At 44.0% G+C, this 16985-nt stretch overlaps 1 protein-coding gene across 1 annotated transcript in view; it reads left to right on the top strand.

Moving 5' to 3' along the window:
* Window positions 1–4373: 4373 nt before the first annotated feature.
* TOLLIP (toll interacting protein) overlaps window positions 4374–16985 on the top strand; it is a 39053-nt gene continuing 26441 nt past the window's right edge. The window contains exons 1-2 of the mRNA XM_090032453.1: window positions 4374–4766; window positions 12837–12986. Coding sequence (XP_089888579.1) covers window positions 4734–4766; window positions 12837–12986 — 183 coding nt within the window. The 5' untranslated portion in view covers window positions 4374–4733. The remainder of the gene's footprint in view (window positions 4767–12836; window positions 12987–16985) is intronic.

The following is a 16985-nucleotide window of genomic DNA, read 5'->3' as shown; positions in this document are numbered from 1 at the left end:
AAAACAGTCCTTCCCAGTGGTGGCCCACATCTCTTCCTACATAAAAGCTACATACAGGAATTAGCTTCCTGGGAATGAGCTCAGTGGTCTTGCCAGTCACCCAGGGAAGCATCAGTAAGTGGATATCACCTGAAGCAGGTTCTCTCTGCGTGAAACCCACAATGAAGCTACCATCCACAGAGACAAACATAAACTCACTGGCCACAACTACATAGAATCATCAGTCAGTAGGGGTCTTAGAGACTACATTTGAGGGAGCTGTTCCCAGAAATTAATGATCAGGAAAGCTTGCTATGGAGTCTGTGCTGGGCCAACCACACTATTTAATGTTGTTCGGCTGGTGCAAATCAGTCAGAAGCCTTGTTTAAATGACTACTAGAAGATATCACTTATGTGTGGGGCTCTGTAGAGATGCCTATATACATGGCATATAGCCAGAGGAAAGGGGGTGCTGCCTATATGTAGTAATACGATGATGATCTCCAACTCCACATACAGTCTAGCTGGCATAATGCACTGATTGAGTGTATATTGATCACAAGACTACAAGGGATTGCAAAACCTTCTTGGTACAGACCCCACTGGAGTTCTACCAATCCATTTACTGGACAGTATCCTTGGGCAAATACACCTTTGAGGTAAGCCAGTGGGGCTGAACCTTCCAGCTCTGTGAGCCAAATGAGTGCTGTGAAACTGGATCCCCCATGTGGGGTTGGTCTATGGTATATCCAGTGTGGGGTCAACACAGTCTGTGGGTACAATCCAGCGAGCTGGCCCAATCCTAAACACAGCCCAATATCATGAGCTGGATCTAGTTGCTGAGTGACATCCCCATGCCAGCAGGTCTGCCATATGACAGCATGATCTAGTAGATAAGGCCATGTCATCTGCCCCATGGGGCTTGCCATGTGTTCAGAAATTGGGCAGCATGGGAGGGATAATTAATGCTGTAACCCCCCCTGCCCCAAATTTCTGGACTTGGGGGGATACTCGTGGACCAGATGACATGGCCTCACAAAGTGGATCTGGCCCACGGACCAAAGACTGAGCACCATTGATATAAGCTGAGTGAATTGTGTCGGGGTGAATTTGGTCTTTTTTTGTTAAATTTAATTTATGTAATTTCTGGCTTGCTTTCTTTGCCAGTGGCAAGCAGATAGCTAAGCCTTTTATTTTTGTTCCATGATAACGTTTAGTGCTGTTTGTTGATGATAAATTCTTTAAGGTTCCTGAACAGGCAAAAGGAAAGGTCTGTTTTGCTTCATTTATAGTCTTATAGTTTGAAATGAATTCTAGTTCCAGCAGAAGAGCAATTTATAAATATACCAGCGAACATAACAGCCTCTATCTTCAGCTAGCTGTTCAGCTTGCATCTGGTATCAACTGTATTATTTGATGAAGGCCTCTCTATCAATTATATCAAATAACGTCCATTTTTAGAGCTAACAAGACAAAAGCAAAAGATGCTTTTTCCTTCTCCATACATATGTTACGGTAGCATGAAAAAGATCTGTTATATATTTGGAATGCTCTTAATTGTACTGTTCTATTTCCAGCTGTTGAAATCTGCACTAGAATTTTAATTAATGACTAAATTTATGCAGCAAATCCAAACAGGAAACAGTTATGTTATTTAAATAGGCTTTGAAATTCTCAGATTTTATCTCCCAGAACAGCACTCAGATGAATATTAGAGCTGCTTTTGTTCTTCTGAAAAGACTGGAATTGCACAACAAGCTGGAGGAGATCTGACTCCTGGGATGAGGGCACAGGTGGTTTCCTCATCAAGGGTCAAATCACACACGCCTGCAGAACCATAGAATCATGGAGTTGGAAGAGACCTCCAGGGTCGTCTAGAAAACCAAACCACGGGGAACTCTGTGCCCTTTTCCCCCACTGATGTTTCTGTCATTGGGTGGGTGAGAATCTGCTGAATGGGCAGGAAATTTGAACGCTGGAACCTGTGGGTTCTCCGAGATCTAAATGGATTTTAGGGGACTTGCTGTAGAAGTCTGTGTGGCAGTCTTATTCTTCCACTTGGTCTCCTGTTGCCTTTACCCATTCTTCTGTCCGGACATATCCAATTAGGCTACGATGAAGAGATATAACTGGGTGCTTGAGTGCTCTTGGCAGCAGCTGTGCATGGGGCAGTGGCAGTGGCTGTGCTGCGGACAGCATGCCAGTGGCACTGCCAACAGCACGGATGCTGCTCTTTTTGTGCCACACACCCAGGGTTGCTGCCTCAGACTGGTGCCTCAATCTCCTTCTCTTTGTTATTCTTCTGCCATGATGACAGGGACTGCACCATTTGCTGCTACCCTACTTCTACCCCTAGAAGGATTCATTTTCGTTAGGAAGAAAGTCTGCTCAGGAACAATAATGATTTTGTGTTGGCAAAACAAGTGAAGCAAAGTTAAATTCAACATGAAAGTGATATGGCTAAACTTCATGTTGTCATGCTATATAACATTGGCATTTCACTGCAACTGCATGGTGCTGTTTCACTACTGTTGTGGAATCACAGCATACTGATACTTCAGTACAATGCAAGAATGATTATCCAATCACTGTGCCACCTTATGATGTCATTTCAGTGCAACTTCTTAGATATTTCAGTAAGCAATCATGGTTCCCCTTCCATCTCCTTCAGCATACTGTATAATGCTGTATTCTGATGGCAATATCTACTTTGTTCCACTTCCATCTTGTAACACTGCATCATAGTGGATGTATCTACATGAGACGCTGACTGTGCAGTAGTCTCCGCCTGATACTACTGCACAGTAGCATTGCGTAGCAAAAGATGTGATGCGACGCTACTGTGCAGTAGTATTAGGCTACTGCGCAACAGTGTCACCAAAAAGGCATTTGCCGGTGCTACTGCGTAGTAACTCAGATTACTACACATTTATTTAATACTTGTTTATACGAGTTTATTTTTATACAAGTACTCAATAAATGTGCAGTAATGAATGACTTGTGCAGTAGCATCTCATGTAGATGTGGCCAGTAAGTTCTGGGCATGAGGCAGTGGTAATAGTGAGGTATCTTCCACCACTGGCACCCTGTTACGTGATATTTCAGCCCCACACATACAATTTTCCTGTGCAACATCATGGTGCTGGTGCATGGAAACAATGATCTACTGCAGCACAGTTACATTTTAGTACAAGGTAAAGGAATGTATCTGCCACACTGACATACTAACTTCATAGTGACATTTTCATGAAACATGAGGATGATCCTACATTGTCAAATTATTATGTTTTGGGCACAGCAAATTGATAGAGATGATGTTTTGGTGCCATGTCATCACTTCCTCACAGTGATATTTCTGTGCAAGGTGACAACAGTAATGTTTTATCCCATATTGCCATGTCACATCCTAGTGGGTTACAGCACCCTACTTTACTACTGTATCACAGGAGCAGTTTGGCTCTAATGCTGCCTTGTATCTGGACAGTGATAACTCAGTAATGGGCAGTCCAACTCACTGCAGCAGGTTTACTGTAGTCTACTGGTGTCTGTTGATGTGGGTCTTCTGTGTCAGGGCTTTTTTGGAGCAGGGTAGAACTACCTCGAGGGGCATCTTGGAATAGGACAGTGGTGTCTGACTAGGGTGCAGAAGCATTTCAGGACTGGGCACTAGGGTCTTCTTATTTGGCAGGAAAATCCCTTTTGGCACAGTGACCATTCTGGCGTGAGGCAGATCAGCTCTCATTATGGGACAGAGGCTTCACAGCACAAGAGAGCGGTGTACAGTATTATCTTGGTGGCTGTCTAATTTTCGGGAGTGTCTTCAGACCCTGCAGTGACCTCTTGTGCAGGATAGGATTGTCTCCTACCAGATATGGTCCTTTTGCTGTGGTATGGTGACAGCTCATCGTGGGACATACTAGGGCAACTGTGTCATGTGGCAGGCCTTTCTCTGGAGTTTCTGTGCGATGGCACCTTGGCAGTTGCCTCTAGGGCTGGGGCCAGTGGCCATTTTGGTATGGATGGCACAGTCTGCATGAAGGCGGCCACGGCCGTGGTGCCGCAGCCTGGAACGTACCTCTGTGCAACGCATCTGAGTGTGCAGGTAGTGGCTGTATTAGTCTAGGGGCCATTTTGGTGGCAAGCACTACCATGTGTGTAGGGGGCAAGGTCCCAGGCCTGGAGACAGAAGCTGTTTTGAGGGCAAGCCTTCCGTTGTTGGGCAGAGGTGAGGCACTGCAGCAGCCCCAAGCAGCCTGAACCTCTCCCCTTTGACAGCGCTCCACCCACACCAAACGTAGAGAGAGAAGTCCCCAATGCCTGTATTGCGCATGCGTGCTGGCTCTTCGCGCATGTGCAACACAGCTTCTTGAGCAATTTCTCAGGAGCACGCTGTCCCACAACAGCCTCTTGCGCCGGTACCAATTCCCATCAGCGAGACTAACCCACGGCTCCCAAGGTGGCGGGGGCAGTAAGAGCGCGCGAGGGTCGTAGCGCGCATGCGCCATGTTCTCACCACGGGCGCCCTTCCCCTCCGGCTCATGCGCGGGGGCCACGCCGCCACAGTTAAGGTGTCAGACCGGACGTGAGGAGGAGCCAACGCACAAGCCGGCCACCGGTTGCGTCACGCATGCGCAGTGGTGAATAACGGGGCGGGGCGCGTCAGCTGACTCCGGAGCTCGGCGTTCGGAGGCTGTTAACGGTAGCGGCGGCCTGGCCGGGCGGAAGGCGGAGGGTCCTGGCCCGAGCGAGGCGTTATGGCAACCACAGTCAGCACCCAGCGGGGCCCGGTGAGTATCGGCGGCCGGGGGGCAGCTGGGTCCCCGGTCTTGGCTCCGCGGGGGAGAGGCCCTGAGGAGCTCCCGTTCCTTGTGCGCATGTGTGGTCTCCCCCTCCCCCCTTTTTGGGGCCTCCCTTGCCGCATGTGATGGGGGAGAGGGGCACTGGGTCGGTACTGGCCGTCGATGTTTGTAAACAGGTCCTGGTACAAAAAAGGCAGAGAACCGTCCCACTCGAGGACAACTGATCCTCCCAGGAGCCTTTGCTGGCGACACACAGAGGTGTCCCGCTTGGCCCTGGCTGCTGGGACCGCCCTCTGCTAGGTGAGGTTGTTCGAGATGCCACAGAAGGGTGGGTGGCACCATTGGGGGGTGATCCTGCTTTGGGCAGGGGGTTGGGGTGGGCCTTCTGAGGTCTCTTGCAGCCCTGGGTTTCTGTGATTCTGTGATGGATCGAGTGGGGCTGCATTGAGACACCGAGCGTTCAAGTGCAAGAGCTCTTCTTCTGGTCTCCCCAGTCATTCGGTTGGTCTGCCCATAGAGACCCTGGCCCCAAAATCCATTGTGCTGTGCCTCTTTCTTGGATGTCGCAACCGTGTTGTTCCAGTGTTACCACAGACATGTGACGAAACCGTGCTTTACTCTTCTGTTCCAGTTCTCTCATCCTTGCCTGCATCTGGGGGCAGCCTGAATTTTGTGTCAGTTCGTCTATTTACAATTGAACCCTGGTCTTCAGGTATTTATAGGGAACAAAATGGCTAGGCTGAGCAAACTAGTGGACCTGTGCAATGATGCTGAGAGGCAGGAAGACTAGGTTGTTTGTTATTCTGGCCTTATCTGATGATGATGGAAGCATGTTAGTGATCTCGCTTCCTGCAGTTTCCCCTTCGTGTTAGCTCTTTAAAAATATGTTTCTCTTTACAAATGCATTTTGCTAACTTTTGTTGCTAGGCCCTAAAGCCTTTATACGGAGGGAGGCCTTTTGTCATTTTCTTTGGCTGGGCGCCTGCCTGCAACCTTTCGCTTCCGGACTTTCCTCTCCACTTCTAACCCTAAAAGGGCTCTCGCTTCAAATCAGTGACTGCATATATAAAATGGTTTCCTTTCTACTGGAGAAGAGCAGCCTTTCAAGACTATGTATATCCCCTTTCCTGATAGTCTTTCCACAGAAAAACAAATGCAGTTTTTATATTCTTTTCTTGTGACATGGAGGGCAAACAGTATCTTCCAAAACTGTAATGTCAGTAAGTAGCCACTAAAGGGGGCTAACAGGCTAAATACAAGGTCTTGTGTAATGCTCTAGTGCTGCGGAGAGTGTTACCTCTTTCTCTTTCTAGCTTGCTCAAGCAGGAAGCTTTCCAATGTTGGCTTGGACGTGGGTGTCTGGGAGTACATGACAGAATGCCACCAGACTTATTTTTATGCCTACGCTTTCTGATTTGTAGTTCTCATTTTTATGTACATGGCAAACAGATTCCTAATTGCAGCTTATTTTTTCAGATGTTTTAAAAGCTAAATGCCTTCTGCCCTTTTCTGGTAAATGTTCAGGTGAAATGTGAAGAATTACATTCTTATAATAAAGAGTAAAGATAGGAGTAATCCTGGTCACTACTCTTTCTTTTGCAGTGAAATAGCGTATGTATGTATGGCAGAGTATATAATGGCTGCTGTATTTCATTATGTAATTTACAATATCTGGTACTTTTATTAAAAAATGACTGGTGTTACTGGGGGGGGGAATGGGGGAAATTTCTGTTTCTAAACTTATGAGATTAAAATATGCAGTTTGATTCCTTAGTTTGGTTCTCTCTGCATTCAGGACTGGAAGGGACCACCTGGTCACTGAGGGTGTTTATACATGTGCTCTGGGAGTTGAGGGGGGGCTGTAGTTAAAGTTCCCCCGTTGCCATCTTCAGCACAAGGTTGTTGATCCACATGACGCTGGTTTCTGCTGGAGAGTGGCAATTGCCATGTTCCAGCAGACTCAGTTGAGTTTGCTCTGACACACTGTAACTGGAATGTGTCAGAGCAGCCTCCCTGCATGTGTATAGGCATCCAGCGACCAGTCTCTGTTATTGTTGGTATCTGTGATACAAACTGTTCAAGACCCTTGGAACCTTGCTCTCCTGGTAAGACAGAAATTGGTTTCTGACTAAACTTTAGAGTGTCAATATTGTCATTTAACTTGACTGATCTTTTCGCATCCCTCCAGTGTCCATCCTGATACATTTTCATCTTGCTAGGCTAAATAACCAACTTTTTTTAGTCGCCCTTCCAAAGATGAGATATTGGGAGAAAAAGGAGAGCCAAGTAGCCCTTCTCTGTACCTGTTTCATTTTGAATTTATCTTTCTTGACTATGGGAGGCAAAGCAATCAATTTTGTTTATACTGGCACCATACCTTGATAGGATACTAGGTCTCTAGGCCAGTTCTGACACACATCTGTCGCTGAAGATGTACTGATCCTTTTTCACACAGTTCAGGCTCTTATTCACTGTTTTCCTGTCATGCTGTTTTTTGGAATATATAAGGAAGTGCTCCCTGGTTTAGGTACTACTATAAAGGTCGTACCTGGCCTTGAAATGTTGATTTACCAAGATGGCAGATATCATCAAGATATGCTGCTCTTCAGAGTTAAAGCCTTGAATTCTACAGGAAATTCAGGTTTCTAAACCTCTAGAAATGACTGAAGGCTTAAAATATGTTACGATGTGTTGCGCTCTGAGGTGCACTGCTGTCACATAAAACGTGCAGAGTGGCTTAGATAATACTTCTAGGTTCTTATTTGAAAGTGTTTTGTTTCATCTTCACTATTTTCTGAAACGCTTCTTTTTAAACTTCCACGGGCCTTGTCTCTTAAACAAAATTTGAAGTCAAGGAAGAAGTATCACTGCTTAGTGGTGCTGTGGAGTAATTTGAAGTATTCAACCAATGCTAGACTCCCCATGAGTGGGCTCCCCAGAAGAAATGGCTTATACTGAAAGGAAACTAGCCTAATCCAAGAGCACTTCCAAAATGCCTTTTGAGTTTGGCAGTACTTTTGGCTAGACTGACATCATGCATGCCTATACACATTGTGGTAGGGCACTTTTTAATTGCAGCGGCTCTCGGAAGCTGCCCTAATTAAAATGCTGCAGCATGTAAGTGGAGTCTGCTCTAGTTATGGAGGAGTAATATAGAAAATTTTGGCAATAGGAGGGGCATGAGAAAAGAGGCTCCAAAGATGTTTTTTCTTTCTAAGAGTCTTGTGCTTTAGTGGCATTTGCCTTCAGGGAATTTAGGGAGTTTGTAAATATTAACAAGTTTATCTTATTACTGCAACAGATTAATGGAGAGGAAAGTAGAGAGTGTAGCTCAAATGTTGCAAAATACCTAGTGGGAAGTAAACTTGCAGTGGCCACACTACTGTGGACTAGATTGGAGATGGGCTGGATTACTGTGATAATCAGTAACCTCATTACTGTGATAACTTCTGTTATTCTGCTTGCCCTACTCTGTAGGGTGCTGTGGTTTCTACTGCTCTTAAGTCTTGTGGCTATAAAATAGCTGTCTAATTCTTTGCTTAATGTGTTCAGTGCTATCCTTTCCCCCCTTGTTCCTTTAAACAAAAGGAACAAAACCCCTTTAATTTTACTGGGACAAAGTCTTGGTTTCACAGATCCTTAGCGTTGTTCCTGCCTTTTTCCATGAATGAAGCTTTGGCATCATTTACTAATACCTAGTGCCTAATAAGATAAGACTGTTACATCTCTGCTAACCCAGAGCTAGTGAAAGGAATTGCAGTAAGTAACCACTGCTTCAAACAAAGTAAAATTGCTCTGTCTCAATTTAGGGGTTAGGAGGGAACAGATGAAGCTATCGTGATGTTGCTCAATCTGGTATCAGTCCTCTCTTCAACCTTCCTGTCCACTTCCATGCCAGCTTTTAAGTAGGGTAACTGTGTCATCTGTTCTGTTTCTAACTTGAAAAGTGAATTATTTAGACTGTGGTTCTCAATCGGGGTGCTGGGAGACCCCATAGGTGTGTTGTGATAGTCTAGCCCCCCCTGCCATTTTCAGAGAAGCGGTAAAGGGGTGACATGACTCCAAAAAGGTTGAGAACCACTCATTCAGACTGCATGGCTACTAAATAGGATGGTCTGGTTTGGAAGCATTGGAGAGAGGATGTTCAAAAGGTAGCATGGTGTATGTGTGGTTCCCCTCTTCCCCTTGATTCCCTTTCTACTTACGGATCTAGCAAGAGGATGCTGAATGCCTGTGCGTAATAAGTATAACTAACTGTTCATATAGACCTTCCCACTGAGGGATTCATATATACTGTATGATGGACAGCTCATGTACCTCATCACTTTCATCTTCCATAAAACAGAGAAAATCTTTATCTTGTGGAGTGCTAGTCAGTATTTTTAAATCAAAGTGGAATGTAGGCATTCTGATGCCTTGGGCATGAACCACTAAATAAGGTTCTTCCCTACATCATATCTGAAGAGACCTCTAATTCTGACTTTAACCAGTTGTTATGCTTCTTAATTACAAAGATGCAGGTGGGGGGGGGGTTGTTTTTGTTTTCCAAAAACAGAATAGTCTAGTTTTGTTGGTGAACGGATTAATGAATTAAATGCTGTGAAGAACAGATTTCTTTTTGTAAATACCAAGAGTGGTGATATCAAGATAAGCTTGTTTTTCTTATCTGTAGACAAAAGGACTTGACAATCTAGTTAATCTCTGATTTAGCTGTTGAGAAATTCAGCTCAGTTCATAAAAGGAGAAAAAAAGTTGGGCAAAACATTTTCTAGCTATAATCCCTCTTCAGTAAAATATACTGAAGGCTTTTCTACTGCTTTTATTTCTGCTGATTCTTTCTTTCATGTTGCCATTTTTGAATCGGACATCAACACTTCAGATTCAGGATTGGCAAAATGCTATTTCTCCGTGTGTGGGGGTTTGGGAAGGGAATGGTTTAAGTTTGCCCTTCTGTTAGCTCTATAGAAAACACATGGGTTTGTCCACGCTACAACCCAGTGATGGATTTGCAGCTCATTATGGGATACAGGAGCTAACTTTAAGCCACTGGATTTAGACTGATAAGGTAACTAGCAGTAGCATCAGACTCTGTTTGGGTCAGTTGTGTGAATATAGGTGGATGGGTGGGTAGGTTTAATCCATGATGATTGAACCCCAAACTACTGCATGCTGTAATGCTGTTGATGCATCAGATTATCTAGTTTGAATGTGTGCACTCAAGTGGTTGTATCTTTTGGACTGCTGTTTAGATGTGACATGATTGGTCTGCATGAGTTATTTCTGGAGGAGTGTTGGTGCTTATTGTTTACAAATCCCCCAGTTGACCTAATACATTACCTTACTTTTTCTGGCATCTTTCATTTATTTCAAAGCTCTTAAGAAAAATGAATTGTTAAACCCTTTCAATATACTTCCTAATTTACAATTAGGTATTAAACCATCACTTATTGAAAGCTGAGGCAGAGAGCCTACATAAATGGTAACAGAACTCACTTCTGAATTAAGTCATTGCTTTTAATTTTGCAGACAGTGTTGTCTCAAGGAATCTTGGCCATGAAGGTAGTCTTAACTGCAGTTTTAGAACTTGTTAGAAACCTGGATGTTTTCATAGGAACCTCCAGACTAGAAGGGTTCATTTGGTTTATTCTCCTGTTGTAGACACCACATTGAGCTCCATTTTTTAAATCATAGAAGAGCAAAAGACTACTGTTTTGAGTGAAGTAGGTCTGGGATCCATTGCCTGATTATACTAGAAATTAGAAAGTCTAACTACACTTACTCCAAGGCCTACTTATTTTGGTATTAAGTGTCCTTTGGCTTCAGTAACAATTCTCCATTTCTGGTGTTGACTCCCTTGATTTATTTATGAACAGCTATGTTTGCATAGAAAAAAAGTCAAGCAAGTTACTGGTATATTTAAGATATTCAAAAAACTAGAACTCTTGATTCCAAAATGATACCTTTTATTAGACCAACTGGAAAATGGCAAGAAAACTGTGCTTTTCTGCAAGCTTTTGGGATCAAAGTCCATTAGTCAGGCTCTGGGAAAAGTGTAGATGGTACAAGATAGTAAAAAGTCCCCACAGGTAGGAAATAAGCTTCATTTTTGCACAGAGGGAACTGAAGATGGAAGGCTGTCCCTCTGGGTCCATGAAAGTGTCTTTGTGAGCTGTGTTGAGTAGCTCTTTGATGTGCCGATCAGGTAGTATTCCTTCCCTGCAGGCAGGGAGACTTAAAAAAACCCAAACAAACAACCCCCCCCCCCCCCCCCACACTTCCTTGTTGTTCTGCAGTGAAGTTTAAAATCCAGAATCGGCTGAAATTCAGTATCTTCCATGTTTCAAGGGTGTACTTGGTAGCTGTGTTGGTCTGAGACAAAAAGACATACAAAAACTTAAGGTGTATAGATTTGGTATTCTTAAAGCTTTGTGAAGACTACAAATTGGGTTTAAGATGCTGTAGGTCAAACATTTTATCTTCTTGGGCCTTCTGTAAAGAATAGATTACTGGCATTGCTGCAATATTTTCCTTGGAAGGTGTTTTCAAGCTTTTGAGAGTCATGATAAATTACTGTTATGTGTAGTGAATATCATTAGGGAAAACTTATGATCTGGGAATGGGGGAGAATCTGAACATACAATAAAACAACCCTCATTTCCTAAACTAATGTTGGCAGATGAGGGTTTTTTTTAGAATGGGTTTAACTTCTTTAAAAAGCAAATGTTGCAGAACTTGGCTTTAAATGGTCGTCTAGTAAGTAAAAATGATAAAATGAACTTCAGAGCATGCAGGCAGACTTTCCCCTACTTTTTTTTTTAACGCACCTCAGACTTGGCCTGCTGTATTTACTCCTGCTGAGATCCCGAAGCCATGGCTTTTGACAAATTAAATTCTTTGTAGTTTCTACGCACTATAGATATTATCTTACAGGGTGAGTGCTTATGAGTAATCTTTTTAAAGACATAGCCTACAGGGCTTTTAATTTCCTACAATAAGGTAATATTCTTGTCTGCACTTGCCAGGTTGACAAGGTTACTCACTTGCCAGGAAATATCCTGCATATGACTCCTGTCATTGTTGGGCTTTGTGACTTGCTCTGTAGAAAATAAAGCATAAGATATCAAATGGATGCAGGGCTTTTGATGTAGTGTACTTTGCATATTATACTGGTTTGCTACAAGATTACCTCTTTTGTTTCCCTTCCAAGTGTACCATAAAAATACCACTGAAATCTTGTATTTGCATTATATTATGTGCAGGCAGTTAAGCTACCAAGGCATAAATTTCTTTCATACAGTTTTTCCTTTGGATTTTTTAAATGAGCTTTAACCTTTTGGGTCCTTTCCAGGATTATTTGACTTGCATGTGGGATTTTTCAGGGTTCCGGATCCCAGTCATCAGCTCTGTGCCAGCAGAGGAGGAGAGGCCCTGGTTGCACTGCTTCAGGCTCCTCCCCCACAATCCGCTCTGAGGCGTGCATGCACCTGCCAGCATGGAGCTGATGCCGGAACCTGGAGCAGCTGTTTGCAGCCTCCTGGCAGCAGCGGCCCAGGCTCTGCTGCTGCCAGCCACGGAGCCTGGTCTGCTTGCAGCAGGGCTTGCAGTCTCCCAGCCACCTGCTTGGAGTAGACCATGCTCTGTGACTGGCAGCAGCTGCCTAGAGTCTGGGCTAGTGGTGGCATGCCAAGCAAAATGGCCTCGCATGCCATACTCGACACACATGCTGTGGATTGCTGACCCCTGTAGTACGCTTCTCGGCCTCTTGAAGGCTCAGATCGAGCGAAAACATTTATATTTCTATCTTAACTTTCAGGAGTCTGAATTTTGCTGAACTTGATGTTTTAGGGCAAAAGAGATTCCTGGGTGGTGTTAACTTTTTGTAAACAAATCTGTCATGGAATTTATCACTTTAATGCTGTCAACGTGAAAACAAAATTCTGCAGAAGTTATGAAGCAGTGATTTCTTTGCCTTAGCATCTTCTTTCTTTCTTCTACTAGAAAAGCTATCTTCCACAGGTTAGCTTTTGGCTTATGATCCAATTTATGTTTGTTGTACAGGTGTACATTGGTGAGCTTCCTCAAGATTTCCTGCGCATCGCTCCAACACAGCAGCAGCAGCAAATCCAGTTGGATGCGCAAGCAGCCCAACAGTTACAGTATGGCGGTCCAGTGGGCACAGTGGGCAGACTCAGCATTACTGTAGTACAGGTATAACTAATAACTTTAATAGTCCATCTGATGTGTTATGTCATCTTTGGTCATGTGAGGCTTTGTGCAGATATCATAAAAGTTACTGTGTTAGTTGCATCTAGAAAATGAATGCATTGATGTAATGATATAGCTTGATATAATACCATTCGTTCTTAATAAATATTAAAACATTTTAAAATGAAACAATTAAATGACTTGGTAGTTCTGGGACATTACCAGGATAACTGCAGTTTTAAATGCAGCATCCTACCTAGTCTTCTGAATTTTGCTACCATCTAGGTTAATTGAATTTAAAAGTACAGAGCACTTTCCTTTAAACACTTATTGGAAAGCTGTTTCCTAATGTAAGCTGACTTGCTAGTAAGTAATAATTCTTTACATGGGCAACTGGTGGCTCCTGAGTTGGGGCACCCCGCCCCCCCCCCAGCGGCCAGTCGATGACCAGGGGGAGGAGTCCCCCTGCAGCCGATTGCACCAACCGGGGGGTCCCCCACAGCTGATCGTGCTGACCCAGAAGTGCCCGCAGGGCACTGCCAGCCTGGTGCCCTCACTCCCTGGCTGGTGCTCTCGGGGGGGCAGCAGAGCTTCTGCTTGCCCCCTCCGCCCATCACCTAACTGGGGAATGCTGGCTGTCAGGGGATGCACGTGCGTAAGTAGTTGACATAGTCATTAATGTATATTTCTAGTTTATGATTGTTCATTGTTTCTGTTGTGTGGAGGATCACTTTATTTGTTATGTCAAGACAATACTCAAACATTTGGCTTCGTTATACACAAGATTTAAAAAAAAACTGCTGTATTACATTTCAGTCTATTAATGGGCATGCTACCCACCTCTTCACTTTAGATGAAAGATGTATTAAGTACAAATGTAGTATTTTTAAAAGGATGTAAAACAGAAGGCTCATGGAGCAGTCTTGGTATTTAGTTTGCTGTCCAGCCTGATCAGTGTATCTGGGGCTGATTAGTAAGTGTCTTCTCTAGAAATGCAGCAGTGCTACAGTTTTTCAGCTGCTTCATTAATGATGTTCTCAATAACTGATGGTTGTGGGGATGGGAGTTCAGGACATGGAAGATGTTCCTTTAACATCTCTGCTCAAGATGGACGTTTTGTACTGAAGATTTTATACTGTAGCCTTTGTACTTCCGTCGGAAAAGACTAATGTATGCAGTCTGAGCTATCTTTGAAAGCAGCAGAATTTGGCTTATCACTAATATTGATGCATTTGCAATTGGTACAACTGATTGTGGAACTATCAAGATGGTATCCACCGCTCTCTGCTTCTTTTGTAGTAGTGATCTTGGCATTTATGCAGTCAGTACCACTATCTCATCCTTTGGGTGAAAAGGTGATGATACAACTGTAGAATGTCTGCATTTGAAATATTGTTCTTCAGGCTTTATACTAGGGGTGGCCAACCTGAGACCACACAAGTGACATGGGCAGTCTTTCTATATAAAATGAAGATGATCAGGCAAGGAGCAGAAAGCAGTGTGGCAGATTTGGCAAGCATGCTACAAATTAAGCCCTGCATACTGCCCAAAGTGTTGACTCCTGCTACTTTTATACCCTTTGCTATGTGAGACCGTTTTAGCAAGATGTTCATGGGAAAATAACATGCGTTTCTCTTTAAGACATTAGCATGATTTAATATTAAACTGTGGGCTGCCCATCAGCTATCTCCTTGCGAGCAGAAAATGGCACAACTTCTGTGCCAGCGCTGATCACAGTCATTCTGTGACAGATGATTTGTTCTAGCACTGCCAATTAGTGCTTCTATACACATTTTTCCCTGCAAGGTAATGGAAGAGTTGACACTAGAATTTTGAGGTTTTCATCTTGCAGTTTGTTTCTCTAGGCCTATGTTTTAAGGAGCACAAGGACTTATTACCAGTTCCATGGAGTCATAAATGCCATGCTCAATGACAGCTTGGCAGGTTTGGGGTTATTGGACATGCTGCTAAAGTTGCAGACTACTTTGGTGTTTTGTTTACATTTCATAGACATTGGGGCTGGAAGGGACCTCGGAAGATCATCGGGTCCAGCCCCCTGCCCCAGGGGCAGGAAGTCAGCTGGGGTCAAAGGATCCCAGCAAAGTAGATGTCCAAACAGTTCTTAAAAGTGTACAGAGCAGGTGCTTGCACCACCTCTGGGGGGAGTTTGTTCCAGGCCTTGGGGGCTTGGACAGTAAAGAAGTTTTTCCTTATGTCCAGCCTAAAACGGTCTTGCAGGAGTTTGACAGTACCACTATTTCATCCTTTGGGTGAAAAGGTGATGATACAACTGTAGAATGTCTGCATTTGAAATATTGTTCTTCAGGCTTTATAACTAGGGGTGGCCAACCTGAGACCACACAAATGACATAGGCAGTCTGACTGCATAAATGCCAAGATCACTACTACAACTGTACATCATCCCCTGGGGCACTCCAGTGAACAGGCCTTCCCCCAGATCCTGACGCTCACCCCAATGTACTTACAGGCTGCCACCAAGTCACCCCTGAGCCTGCACTTTTCCAGGCTGAAGACTCCCATAGCTCACAGCCTCTCTTCCTAAGGCTTGTTCTCTTTCCCTCTTATCATGCGTGTGGCTCTCCTCTGCACTCTTTCAAGCTTCTTCATGTCCTTCTTAAAGTTGTGGAGCCCAGAATTGGATGTACTATGCCAGCTGCAGCCTTACCAAGGCCACATACAGAGGGAGCATGACATCCTGGGTCTTGCTCGAGATGCATCGGTAAACTTGCTATGGAAGCTTTTATACATCCTTATTAACTCCCAGCTTAAATTATCTGGCAAAATTTACAAACCTTAGACTGTCACCTTTTTTTTTCTAACGTTGCAGTTTGGTTCCTCTTGTAGAAAATGTTCTCTGTGCTTGACTAAAGATTTGCCCTTATGGGAAGCCTGACAATAACATACATTTGTCAGCAGGAGTCTTTCCCCTGTGAGATCTCTGCAAGCTCCCCCAGATGACAGTAGCTCTGTTGGCAGAAATAACTTTCTTGCAGCAGAGCTGTGTCCAATGCCACAGGCTTTGTTAGAGAGCTGTCAGCCATAGGGAGCGATCCGGCACCCCTGCCTGGCATAGCTTTTGCTGAGAGAACTTTATAATGCAAAGAATGGCCTTGTCTACACTGCATGTCTTTAATTCCCATTAGTTCTAACATGGGTACAGATGAACTATCAGGAAATTTGATGTAAAGGCATCCAGTATTTTAAGTTAATTAAATTTACCTAGAGGTCTAGAAGAACAGGCCTTATGAGGAGAGACTGAGGCTTGGGACTCTTCAGCCTGGAGAAGCAAAGGCTCAGAGATGACTTGGTAACCTATAAATATATAAGAGGTGTGCACCAGGAGCTATTCATCAGGGCACCCCAAGGGAAGACAAGGTCTAATGGTCACAAACTGCTGGAAGACCATTTTAGACTGGACATAAGTAAAAACTTCTTTACCATCTGAGTCTCGAGTCTGTAGTAGACTTCTTTCCCCCCCCCCGCCTTTTGCTGGCTAAAGTGGTGCAAGCACCTATTCTGGATACCTTTAAGAAATACTTGGAAGCTTATCTTCCTGCCCCTTACGCAGCTGACTTACTGCCCCTTACACAGGGGGATTGACCCAATGATCTCATGAGAGTCCTTCCAGCCCTAGTGTCTGTGAATCTAAACCTGCTTTTTAGCAGTTAAATCTGATATAGTCTGAATTGACCTAAGTTGTAGGAGTCTTGCCTGCATAAAAAGCATGCCTGTTTTAGCCTTTCCTAACATTTAGGGGAGGTAAGGCTAAGGCACAGCATCCCATCTATCAGTTTTCCTATGATGACAAGAAACTCCAAGCTAGTTGTTAGAAGACAAACTAAATTTTATAATTCAAAAGTAAATTTTTGGCTTGCTGTCTTGTTGACTTAGCTACAATCAAAGCAGCAGTATTCAACTAAGCAAAATTATGCTTGTAAGTCCTTACTCTTGGGAGCTTATGGCCTAAATAGCTGGAATACA

This window comes from Crocodylus siamensis, chromosome 2 (assembly GCF_052110815.1).
Source record: "Crocodylus siamensis isolate JL-2025a chromosome 2, ASM5211081v1, whole genome shotgun sequence".
Lineage (NCBI taxonomy): Eukaryota > Metazoa > Chordata > Crocodylia > Crocodylidae > Crocodylus > Crocodylus siamensis.
The sequence above is the reverse complement of the archived record's forward strand: the minus strand, read 5'-3'. Positions and strand labels throughout refer to the sequence as shown.